Below are 13,912 nucleotides of genomic sequence, written 5' to 3' on the forward strand. Positions count from 1 at the left end.
TGAGACAGGGTCTTGCAAGGCTGGCCTTGCTCATTGTTCTCTTTTCAGAGTTATGCAATTAAGTATTTAAGAAAGACTTTTTCTCTAAAAAAAATAAAGAGGATCTGTTATATAATTGTTTTATGTTTCACAACAGATTGTGTTGGCAAGCAAATCCAACCATTTTCAGAGTCTGCAAAAGCAAAGCATTTTGGTATTTTCTGAGGATTTCATTCCTTCTGTCATTCAATAATTAAAAGCAAAAAAGACAGATAAATTGACCTACTTTTATTAATCTTCAATAGAACCAAACTGATATATTGCTGTTCCTTTAAAAACAAGTAAATATGCTGTTTCTGCAGGCATATTATTTCTGAGCTAGGTTTCATTTATATATGACAAAGAGAAGAGACTGTGAAAATAAATGGCCAAGATTTTATACAATCTGTGCTTTGGGCAAACAAAGGAAGAAGATGAATGAGAAAAGGCAAGCAACCTTTTATAATGATGACATCAATAGCAGACTCAGCTACAAGACAGATTATGTTTAAGACACCCCCATTAAAAAAACCACTGGCCTCTAAATTCTCTATGGAAGACCTTTTTTCTTTTGCTTATATTTGCCACAAATTCTATTCAGATTATTGATAACAAATAACATTTTAAAAGCAATTTAGAGCTTTAACTTTCTTTTTTTTTTTTCTCTTTTGGTGCTGGGAATTGAATCTGGGGGTGCTTTACCACTGAACTACATCCCCAGTCCTTCTTATTTTTTATTTTGAGACATGGCCTCACTAAGTTGCTTAGGTCCTCGCTAAGTCACAGAGGCTGGCCTCAAACTTGTGATCCTCAGACTCCTGGGTTGGTAGAATTACAGGCATGTGATACAATTCCCAGCTAGCAATTCACATCTTTTAAAATGCCATCATCTATGTTATTTATTTATTTATTTTACTGACTTTCTCTATTCATTCTCATCAACAAAAATAATCACCAGTTCAGAGGCTGCAACACACAGCTTGGTAAGGCCTGAGAGCTGATATTGCCATAAACTTACATTATTGCTACTACACCAGGGGTCCTATGAAGAGTAATTACTTATTTTATCTTTTAAGGGCTCTTGGAATTACTGATGGCAGCTTAAAATAAATCAGCAGGGAACACCACAATTCTGTTTGGTACATTTTTTCTATCAATTGTTTTCTTGACTATGCAACAATTTTCAATGGAATTTTACATTCTAAATAAGTAGAATAATAAAGCATCCTTAAGTAATTCAAAATTTATAGTTATATAATAAAGTCAACTTCATGTTATAGTCAGGGAGGGCCTTTGTCTTTTTAGTGCTATGGATCATTTAGCAGTCTGAGTTTCTCAAAAAAGTTTTCAAATGCATAAAATAAAATACAAAAGATTCCAAAGGAAATTAATTTTATTAAAAGCACATAAGTGAAATATTTATCTTCTTTTTCTGTCTTTCTTCCTTTCCTTCTTCTTTTTTTTTTTTTTTTTTGTTTGTGCTGGAATCAAACCCAGGACCTGGTGCATATAAAACACATGCCCTGCCACTGAGCTATACCCCCAGTTCAAGTAAAAAAATTTAAAACCAAACCATTACAGCTCTGGTTTGTAATACAATAACATATGTGTTCTTCATTGAAATATTCAATAACAAGATATAGTAGTGGGTTGAATAATTTCTGACATTTCTAAGTAGCGATGAGAATAAAATATATTTCACAATATCTGTAATAAGAACAGTTTAACCCATTAAGTCCCAAGTTTTCAATTCTGTGACTATTTCAATGAAATTGACATAGATGCATTAAAATGGGTTGGAAATCATTATCTATGCCTTCTATTACATATGTATGTGCATATCTATCTATACATATATATGTATACATATACATTTATATACACCTATACATATATAATCAAACATCCTAATCCAATCATCTATTACTTTTCTCAAAAGAATGCACCTCTAAAAACAATAATTATTTCAAAGTTACCAGAAGTGGTATACTTGTTGCTCAATTTAAATTTTTATAGCTGTTTCATATCTGGGACAGTAGGAAAAAATGAGTTAATATGAAAATATCTAGTATTTCTATTGGTTGCAGAATTGCAGCTACTGATGATAATTCTGTGACTTACTGTCACATTCTGAATGGGAAGAAATTATCCATTTCAATTTAAGATGTAATCTTTTTCTTAAAGAAGTTTACAAACTACAGACTAAGAACTCCTGGTAGAGTAGAAAGAGAAAGAAAAAACTTTGGAGTTGAGATAGATATGCAAACTTGAGACAGATATGCACATTGCTTAATTTAACCTTAAAATGCTGAAATTGCATAATGGCACAGAATTTTCTGTAAAGATTAAAGATATCATATATTATTTTCTGAGCATGTAGCAAAAATTAGATAAATAAGTAATATTTTTTCACATAAATGTATTGTAGCAGAATATTTGTATCACAAAGAAAACCATTATCTCACACAATAAAAGAAACCCAGTTAATTTTGCTCCCTCTTCCAGTCTTTTTCCCCCAAGCACTGATTTATTTATTTTAATATTAGACATTAGTGATTATTACTTAATATTCTACATGTGTTTACTTAAAATAATATGAAGTTTTCTCTGCTTTTTAAAATAATTTCTAAACAACATGGAGCAATTCATAAGAGAACTAGCAACGTATGAGAACAGCAATTCCCCTGTTTTCACACAATATGTGCGTTAATGTTTCCAAGAAATTTTGTTGATATCAAAGTGAAAAGATTGTTTCAAAAATCTACCCAATGATGCAGAAATCAAATTAACAAATTCATTTTTCTGAAACATTCTCAGTCAAAATAGAAGTCAGAATGGCAATTATGAAGCTGAAAAGAATGAGACTGAGAACATTATACCAAAACCTACTAATTATGACCAAATCTGAAGAAAGAGGAAATTTTCAAGATCTATGAGTTATTATTATTAATAGGAAGATGGAAGGTTTTCTAATTAAGCATTTTTAAACTCTAGAAGGTAACAAAATTTGAAGAAGCAACATTAGGAAACCAAGATACAGACAGAAAGCAATAAAGTAGGAAGCAAAGGAGAAAAACAGAATTAATAAACAAAACCAAGAACAAGTTCCTTGAAAGGATGAATAAGATAGGAAAAAACCACAGATATGGGAAATTAAAAATATTACGGAACTATACTATTGAAGCTCCATATCAAAAATTTTAAAATCCAATGAATGGATGGTTTTGTAGAAATATTCATTACCATAAAGAAGAGACAGAAAACCAGAAAAAATGAATAATCATAGAAGAAAATAAAAAGGTTGTCAAATTTTTTGGTAGCCTTAAATTCTAATCATACTTTAAAAGAGTAATAGGTGATGGTCAAGTAATATTTATTGCAAAGAGGCACACCTTGTTTGACATAAAAGTTTTGGAAATTACCAAAATTAGGGAAGTCTCCTCAATCTGAGCCATATCATATTTTAACTTTGAATTATAATAAATTGAAAATTTCACTATTCTAAGCAATGAAATGTAATACCCAAACTTGACATTGCATAAAATATTCCAATATTACTGGCACACTTTCAGACTTCTACTTGTTAGTAAGAAATTTAAATTTTCTGAAGATTCCTGGGTCTCAAACTTTTATAACCAAGACTCTGTAAGCTAGGACTGGCCTAGCAGAAAATAGAGGGATTTTTCTGGTACTTTTACATATAATTTCCAGGGCAAGAGAATCTCTGATGAAATTTATCCCATAGGTAAAACCCCTTAGCCTACATAAGATCCAACACTATTTTTTTTCTTGCTGTATTTGGGAAACAACAGGTTTCTTTTCACCTAAATGGATTAAGATACCATGAATCAATTTCAGCAGAATTCTTAAAACAATGGAGATTCAAACAGAGGACTTGCAAAGTTGGTACTTTTCCTTCAAAGTACACATGCAAAGATCATAAAGGATATTTTATGTGTTGTTTTATTTTATTTTTTGGTACCAGGGATTGAACCCAAGGGTTCTTAACCACTAATCCACATCCCCAGCCCTTATTTTAATGTTTTACTTTGAGACAGGTTCTCGCTAAATTGCTTAGGGCCTCGCTAAGTTGCTAAGGCTGGCTTTGAACTTGGGCTCTCTTTCCTCAGCCTCCCAAGCCTCTGGGATTCCAGGTGTATTTTAATATTGAATATTGGATAAATTGGCACTGGACTTTTCTGGGGGGAAAAGATCTGAATGACCTTTACTCAAAACAGCTAGGCAAGTGCAGGCCATATAGCCCATCTCAAAACAGCTAGGCACCAGGAGATAAATGTGGAAAGTGAGCATTACAGGTGGGGGAAATTAAAACTTCAAGGGACTTGAGGTGAAGTGTATCTGGCATCCTAGTGGAATCACAAGGAAGGCACTGTGGTAGAGAGAACTAGGAGAAAGGACAGGAGATGAGATCAGAGAGGTAAAGAGAGGCTAGTTCTGTGAACCTTTCACTCAGACTTTGGCCTTTACTCTGAGTCATATGGGAATCCATTGGACTACCTTGAATAAAGGAGTACCATAAATTACCACAATATGCATGATATGAAGTGAATATATAGATGATAAGACAGGAAGCATTTCTAAAATTTAGCATAAAAACAAGGATGTTTGAAAGAATAGACTAGGATAATTAATTTGTTTTGCTGGATTCTTTTGAGTATGATTTTAGTGTTTGTTAGTTTGTTTTGTACTAGAGATTGAACCCAGGAATGCTTTACCACTGAGCTGCACCCTGGGTCTTTTTATTTATTTATTTATTTATTTATTTAGTTTTGTGACAGGGTCTTGCTAAGTTGCTTAGTGCCTCACTAAATTGCTGAGGCTGGCCTTGAACTTGGGATCCTCTTGCCTCAGCCTCCCTAGTTGCTGGGACTACAGGCGTGTGCCACCATGCCAGGCTAAATTTGACAAATTGATTCTTAAGTACATTTGAAGAATAAATGAGGGACAGCAGCAAAGAAAACTTAAAAGTAATGTAATACTGAACTAGATAAACTGAACAAAAGAAAGTTCAGATACAAACCCATACATTTATATAAATTCAGTTTGTGATAAAAGTGAAATTTCCAAATTTCAAATGATGAGCATTATTGATCAACAGATGCTGTTGGAAAATTCTGCTTTTCAGTCAACAAAGATAGATACCCTTTTAACACCATTTTTAAAAAGTAAGTTCTAGCTAATAAAAATATTAATGTTAGATAATAAAACCACAAAGGTACCAATAGTAGTGTAAATTAATCTTTTGGAATCTTCAAATGGGAAAGGTGTTTTTAAGCATAACACAAGGTCCAGGAGTCTTAAAAGAAAGATGAACAACTTTAAGAAAACTTTTAGTTTTAAGAAAAATACTTAAAACTTTGGTATGATGGAAGACCATGAACAAAGTTGAAAGAGAAATGGTAAAGTAAGAAAATATTTACAGCACATTGATAGTTACAATCTTTACTATAAGCATTGCAATAGGGGAAAAAATGGGAAAAGAATAATGACGGGCCAGTTATAGATTGAGAACTACTTATGGAACTAATTATTTCCATTCTAAAATTTTCCTACAGAAATGCATGCACAAGTGCACAGAAATGTACATATTGGATATTTGGGGTAATTTTGTTTGTATTAATAAAGATTGCACATTTGGAGATTAGTTAAATTAATTATGGTATATCCATCATGAATAATGATACAGTTAGTTAAAGCAATGAGCTAGATCTATGCAAACTGAAATGAAGGATGTCCTTTAAAAATTGCTCATTTAACATTATAAGTTGAAAATAGTATGTATAGTATTATTGTACATATTTAACAGCAGGAGCCTACTAAAATATACATAGGGCTGGGACTACAGTTTAGTGGCAGGGTGTGTGCTTAGCATACATGAAGTCTTGGGTGCCATCCCCAGCACCAAAAATAATATATATACACACAAGAAAAAAACATATACTCACAGGTATATAAGCCTACACTTTATGCATAGAGGAAAGTCTAGAAGGATAAAATTCAATTTTGTAATAATAACACTGGTGGAATACTTAATTGCAGTTACTATATGCCACACATTGCATTACTTAAGTTTCATAAGTTAACTCATTTAAACTACCCAATACTGCTGAGGTAGGCACTATTTCCCACATGTTGTGGCAGGGCAAGTTAAGTGACTAGTTAAAGGTCATGCAGCCAATATAATTATCAGGTGTATTCCTTTGATGGAAACACTCACAGCAGTACTAGGGCTATTCTTGAGCCTCCACCAAGGGACAGCTCAGATGCAAGGGTATAAGACCACATGGGTAGTCTCCCTGGCTTAGAAGACCTAAATGCTACACAAAAAACCAATACCTCCTGTAACAACTTATGGACATAGCTCCAAGCCCCTTGAAGGGAATGCCAGTTTCATGCTACTTGGCATTCAGGGAAGTCTCTATTTGTGCTTTCTATCAGATTATTTATACTTCATTCATAGTCTCTTTGGTCCAATTTACTCAGTTTACCAGTAAGAACTTACTTCTATTAAACCAATGTTGTTCATTATACGGCAGATCTTTCATCTTTATCAGGTTTTCAGGGAATAAACTATAGAGAACAATTTAGCATTATCTGTCAAATTAAAAATACATGCATTTTTCGGTTCAGTAATTCCACTTCTAGAAATTTAGCTTTTAGATATATCTATATGCATACAAAATAATACAATACACACAAAATAGCATACATTTGTATGCATTTTAACAAAAATAAAATGTTTAACAAAATGATTGAAGAAGTCCTTGATATATTCATTTAGGGTGATCAGTAAGACAGTAAGACACAACCATTTGTATAAAATTAAAAAGAGACAAATTTTTACATATATTCCCATTTGCTTGTATGTACGCAAGTCCTTGGGGAAGATAACCAATAAACTGGTAATAGTGTCTCCAGGGAAGTCAGTTAAATGGCTGGAAGACAGTGTCAATGTAACCCTTTTTGTACTTTTTAAACTATGTGACTATGCTACCTATTCAGAAAATTTAAAAATATTAAAATTAAAAAATACATGAGAAGAATGGCTGACCTTTGGGCACGGTATATGTATTTTGAGTTTCCAGTCAGCCGATACAGCAGCAGGAACACATAGGCACTGCCAGCTACACCGTGGCAAATCCCTGGCCCCTTCTTCAGCAGGCCCTTCTGCCACGTGAGCTCCCCACAACGGATACATGTGTCCAGGTACTGTGGTTTCTTGGAAACCAGATAAGCTTTGGCAAACAAATAGGCAATTCCTGTGAAAACATCAAAGACATAAGAGGTGACTTTCAGAGCTTATGCTAGAGAGAATGTCTCCAACTGTAAAAGCCTCACAAATCACCACACAGATTCTAATATGGTAGATCTGAGATACTGCATCTCCCTCTGCCCCATGCTGGGGGAATCCAGAGTCTCAAGTATACTAGGCAAGCATTCTACTACTGAGCTACATCCTCAACCCATTTCTAATGAGCATCCTTCCAAGGACCACACTTTGAGTAGCAAAGGCTATAGAATGTTCTTTAAGGGAGTCTTTTTTCCCTTGTGGGATTTAGCTTACATTTTTAAAATTATATTGTGGAAAAAAAATTATATTGTGGGGTTGGTCCCTGGAGAAAGAGCAACATTTTAATTGAAGTACATCAATTGATAAAATCCATAATTTAATTTACAAATGGGTTAATAATTAATGATGCATGCACTCTAATAGGCATTATGTATATCTGGCTCTTGGAAAGGGCTGTTTATAACAGCTTACCCATTCCTCCATAGAAGGTCAGAATATACAATGTTTAAGTACTTACAACAATACACTTTTTCTTAAGAGCAAAACTGGGAGTCTCTCCAAGAACAACAAGCTCACGAACAACCTAAGCCAAGACTTCTACTCCAGCTGTGAACTGAGACCTTCCCAACTTCATTGTTCAAAGGAAAGAAATGTTCCTTCAAAACTTGTCAACAAAGGTAGTATCAATTACAAAGGCAGGAACAGAAACAAGAGAAGTAACAGCTATTAATAGAAATTATTTCCTCCAGATTCCAAGTCCTGGGTACTTATATTCAAAGAGGAAGTTTGTAACACAAGACCACTCTCCTTTTTGCATAGCCTACCTACACCCTAGATAAAAAGTGGGCAAGGGTTGGGGTTGTAGCTCAGTGATAGAGCACTTGCTTAGCATGTAAAAGACCCTGGGTTCCATCTCCAGCACCGCACACACACACACACACACACACACACACACACACACACACACACTATATATATATATATATATATTTTTTTTTTTTTTAATTTATTTTTCTAATAAAGCTAGGTATCTTAACTAGCTCATCCATCCGGGTGATCTCTGCCTTTCATTTCTTTGACCAGGCTATTTTATAACTCTGTAGAGAGAGAAATTACCTTGTAGAAAACCAATAGTAATGCATATTATTCCTGTCCCTAGAAGCTCACATTCTGTCCAGTAGAAGTTGACCTGGTTTCTCTCCACCTCTGTGGGAGAAGCCCGTTTTGCATCTATGAAGCAAATACATTTCTGCATTCTTAATGGCTATAAATATAGCTGCACTTTGGACTTTCCTTTGAAACAGTTGTGATGCCTTTCTGGTTCTCTTATTCATGAATGAGTTAAATAAAATGATTGATACAGTCGGGTGTGGTTGGTCATGCCTGTGATTGGACTGCATACTGTAGGCAATAGGGAACCACTGGAAGTGTTTTGTTGTGAACTGGTTGGTTTTTATTTTTGCATAATGATATGATCTTTCTCATAGATGTAATATACCTGTAGCACTCTCAGGAGAGACCTCCAGGGCAACGGGATGGTTCATAGTTGATTATGTAGGCAGAGAGATAAAAATAAAGCTAATAAGAGTCGCTTCACAGTTTGGATACTAATTGGGCATCTAGTATATGCCAGGCACAAGTTTTGAAAAGCCCTTACCTTCATGGCATTTACAACTTAATTGGAGGTATTAATTAGGCTATGCATGGAGAAGTAGAGGTGCACACAGGAGGGCCCCTAACTCACAGTAGGTGGCAGGAAAGGCCTACTAGAAAGAGTGACACCATCTAACATGAGTAAGGGAGGCTGGGGAGGTGTTAAGTATACTCAATGCTGTGGGTGCCCAGATCAGATCCTTTTTACCTACTTTGCCCTGTCTTCCAGTTCCTGTGAGAGCTGGCTATTAATAAAGTTCATAGCTGCCCCCTCCTTGGGAGATTTGCCCATAGCCAATGGAGGGCTATGTTCTGCACCCATCCCACAGCAGATTTTAATCATACAGGGGCACAAAATTTACCTCCCTTGCCTCAAGACACAACCAGAGTATTGGTATAATCTGTGCTTCTTAACTTCCCCTCAGAATCAGGGAGAAGCTAGTTTCTTGGTGGGCCATGCTCCACTCGGTTTTTTTCCTTTGCCCTAGCCTACTTGCCTGCTGCCTTCCAGGTTCCTCCTGAGAGCAGGCTCTGCATCCAGACACCCGGCAAAGAACATGTAGAGGAGAGAGGTGTTCCTGCCATGGCAAGGCTAAATGGTTCCCTAATACCCAGATGTATGACACAGAACGTCCTTTGTGATCCATCTCCTGCTCTGTTCCCCTACCTCTCCATTCTCTGCTTGAGGCTTTTCACTTCAATACAAGCTGAACTACCCACAGAGTTTCCATGACTCTGCTTGCCAATGTTTTCACTCTTGGAAGAAGCTTCCTATCTTTCTTGGCCCAACTTACCCCAGGCATCACCTCTTCCAGGAATCCCTCGTCTGGGGCTCCAATAACTCCCTATACAAATCTTAGCACATACAGAATAGGATTAAAATGATCTATTTCTACGTCTGCCTCCCCTAACAGAGTACAAACCACCCAAGGACAGGAACTGTATCTTACTCATTTCTGGTTCCATCTTCTGTGGCATGGTGTTTGGCACATGACAAGGGATCTATAAATGTGTGTTGATCCCATGATGTCTCATTTCTCATCCCAGCAGAGGCTGACACTGGGGTGGAGATGAGAGGTGTAGAAAGAAGAAGGGCTGAGATGGTACCATTGCCATACCAGGCCATTACCCCCAGACAGCTTAAAAGGTACTGATCCTGTGGTTCCAGCCAAAGGAATTAAAGGACCTGGATCACAGAATCGTACATGGAAGGAACCTTGAAAAACTTTAAAGTCTATTGGCTCTTAACCTGACCTAATGGAATTCATGATGAGGCTACTTAATCTAAAAGGAAGGGCTGGGTACATGCCTGTAATACCAGTGGCTGGGGAGGATGAGACAGGAGGATTGAAAGTTCAAAGCCAGACTCAGCAAATTAGCAAGGTCTTAAGCAATATAGCGAGACCCTGTCTCTAAATAAAATAGAAAATGGGCTGGGGATGTGGCTCAGTGGTTAAGCACCTCTGGGTTCAATCCCTGGTAAAAAAAAAAAAAAAAAAAGGAAATAATAAGGAAGGAATGTAGGAAATGTAGGAATGTTAGGTCTGATTTGGGTGGGAACCATATAATTTCTTCATGGGAGCACTAGTGTGGATTGATCAGAAACCCAAGTCAGCAACAATTATGTCTTTGCCAAATACAACAGGGGAAAGGACTTGGTTATCACTTAATAAAGATGGTTTGCAAGACAATCTTTGTAAACATGGGATCTAGCAGAGACTTGTGAAAGTTGCATTTAGGGCATGTAGTTTCAACATACTGGACAATCAGCACCTGGGTCTATTCTGGGATGTGTAATGTTACTGAGGCACTACAAAGCTTAGTGACAAACCTGTGCTTCAAAAGCTATGTTCTTTAGTTAAAGTCCCCTAACTGGACATGGGGGATATAACTCAGTGGTAGAGTGCTTACTAAGCATACATGAGGTCCTGGGTTCAATTCTTAGAATCTCTCTCACACAAACACATACACACACACACATGCATGTGCACACACACACATACCCACTCTCCAAGTCACCTACGCAAGAGCCTTTGTGAAATGAGTTTTAAAAAAATGCTCGCACCTGTGTTTCACTCACAGAGTACAGGAAATGCAATGTCAGTGTTACCACAGTAATGATGTAACCTGATGCAGTTGGAAGTTTATTTTAGCCTCAGCATTTGTTTTAATGATTTTGCAAATGGCTTTCATCCTGTATTTCAGAGTCATCAAAGCTGTGAAAGGGTCATATAACCTTCCTGCAATCCTTCATTGCATTTAGTGAGAAAAAGCTATATGCCACTGTAGATATTTATAAATGTGGGTGTTTGCAAAGCATCAGGGACATATCCCTCAGAAATGGTAAGGATCCAACTATAAAAGGGGTCTATGGTGATAAAAAGATTGAGTTTCACAACTCCTTCCCAACAAATTCATTTCACAGATGAAACAGTGAGTTTTTTCAAGGTCACCTAGCTGGTTAGTGTTGGAACTACAGTTAGAACCCAGAGTTATTAACCCAGAGTCAAGAACTATTTCTACATTGCATAAATGATAACTAGGGTTTTCAAATGTAGAGGTGAGTTGAAGGAAGGTCAATAGGAAACAAAGGGAAAGATAAGGTAGTATGAATGAAGTTCCACATTGTGGATTATCTCTGGCAGGTTTTTAATCACAGAATTGGTCTGCTGCTCCAAACCATCTGTGCTATTCATAAATCTACTATGAAAAATTTTTTCCTCAAACAAATGAAATTATTTTTCTAGTCATTTCCTATTTTAGAACTTGGGGGGAATTTACTATTGCCAACTTCAGCTAGATCTTGATCATCTTTGACTTGCACTTATCAGATTTCTAGTCACTCTTGAGGCTGTTTTTAGAGCATCTCTTAAAAGGAAGAGCAATGCCCTTGAGGTGGGCGTGGGGATTGGCAGAAATAATGGGCCCCATTTTTTTTTTTTTCATTTGCAAACTGGTTCATTTTTGGTAGTCCACTGAGTACAGGTATTGAATGACTTTGCTTTGAAAGCTATGCTTAATCTTCTCAAGACACTTAATATGAATGATAAAGGAGGATAAATAAGGTCCCCAGTGTGATGAATCCTATGCTGTACCGTTACAGTACATGATTTTCAGAGACAGATGGTATTTGATATACAGAAAGGATGGAATAACTGCCCTTCAAGACACCTATATCAATTAACTGGCTCACTCACTCATTTTAGTAGATTATCTTCCCACTCTATTAAGAGCTTTTACTAGCACATTGAGTCCTTTTAAAATATTTTGTATTTAATTTGGGTCATCTCCAAAATTCAAGGATCCTGGGATGGTTGGAGGAGATCCAGAGACCATCATTGAGAATGATTAAGGGAAATGGGAAATGGAAGTATTGGGCATAACAAGAAGAAATATAATTTCCCAGGTTGTAAATAACTGTTATGCTTTTTTTTTCCAAAAAGGTCACAGTGAGGAGAAATAGGCACAAATTAGAGTTGGCAGGAGTTAGCATGGACATAATGTACAATGTCCTGGTATTGATACAAGCACACACTTTGAATTTCTTTCTGAAAGTAAATGTTGCAGGCAGAGAAAATATGGCAATAGGTTATATTATTCATCAACTCAAAATACACCAAGGAAAAATGGAATTACAGTTGAACTAAAGAAATTAAAAAAGGAGAGAAAGGAGGTAATAATCAGGTAAAAATGTAAAGAGAAAGCAAATCCAGTCTAAAGCTGTGCTCTTGTGGTTGAAATATAGTCTTGAAAATTAAATGCACTTGTAATCCAAAAATTTTGTTATTTGGGTATTTTATTCTCTTCCCAGGTCAACGAAAAATTTAATTTATTTATTTGAACTTAACTTATTTCAAATTGCCCCCTCTCCAAAGGCCTAATTAGAAGTGTAATGGGATTTTTAAAAGGTGTGTGAAGGAGGTAGGTAATGGGATCTGATAAGTTTGTAAACTCAATTCCACAGCATTAAATGGGGATGGTTTTTCAGTTTTTAAGACTTTTTATTAGATACTACTAGAAATCCTCATTTGAAAAAGAATTTTAAAACATGCATCTTAAAGATGCATACAAATTGACTAAGGATACTATTAAAATACCTATTCTGATTCAGTTGGGTGGAGCCTGAGATTCTGGATTTCTAACAAGCACTTAGTTGTCCATGCTAGTAGGCCAGGACCACAGTATGAGCTGCCAGGCTCTAGCTCTGCATATTTAATGTAGCTAGTGAGTTTTTGTTTTGTTTTGGGGTCAGGGATTGAACCTAGGGGTGCTGAACAACTGAGTGACATCCTCAGCCCTTTTTATTTTTTATTTTGAGACAGAGTCTCACTAAGTTGCTTAGGGCCTCACTAAATTGCTAAGTCTGGTTTTGAACTCGTGATCCTCCTGCCTCAGCCTCCAGAGTCACTGGGATTACACGTGTGCACCACTGCACCCGGTTGCCATTGAGTTTTTGAAATATGGTTGGTCTGAATTAACGTGATATAAATGTAAAATACACACTGGATTTTAAAGATTCAATATTTTTAAAAAATGTGAATTATCTCAATTTTTAAATCAGTTTCTTGTTGAAATGATAACACTTCGGGTATATTGGATTATATAATATATATCACTAAAATTAATTTCACACATTTCTTTTTACATTTTTATCTGGGACTACTAAATTTTATTTTTGTGGTGCTAGTGAATGAACCCAGGACTTCCAACCTGTTAAGTATATACTCTACCACTGAGCTATAATGGCATCCCCTGAAAATTTAAATTGTATGTGTGGCTCATAGTATATTTCTATTGGATAGTGCTAGTTTAACAGTATGTATAAAGAAATATGCATTATAATTTTTTAAAAATACAGAATTATTTCCAGGCTTCTCTTACAGATGAAGACACTTTTGGTTTTGAAAAATTTCATCTTTGCCTTCTTCA

General features: G+C 35.9%; 1 protein-coding gene across 1 annotated transcript in view; it reads right to left on the minus strand.

Moving 5' to 3' along the window:
• LANCL3 (LanC like family member 3) overlaps positions 1-13,912 on the minus strand; it is a 105,488-nt gene that overhangs the window by 9,069 nt on the left and 82,507 nt on the right. Inside the window, exon 4 of the mRNA XM_079122910.1 lies at positions 7,091-7,298. Coding sequence (XP_078979036.1) covers positions 7,091-7,298 — 208 coding nt within the window. The remainder of the gene's footprint in view (positions 1-7,090; positions 7,299-13,912) is intronic.

The sequence above is a fragment of the Sciurus vulgaris genome (genome assembly GCF_902686455.1).
Source record: "Sciurus vulgaris genome assembly, chromosome: X".
In the NCBI taxonomy this organism is placed as follows: domain Eukaryota; kingdom Metazoa; phylum Chordata; class Mammalia; order Rodentia; family Sciuridae; genus Sciurus; species Sciurus vulgaris.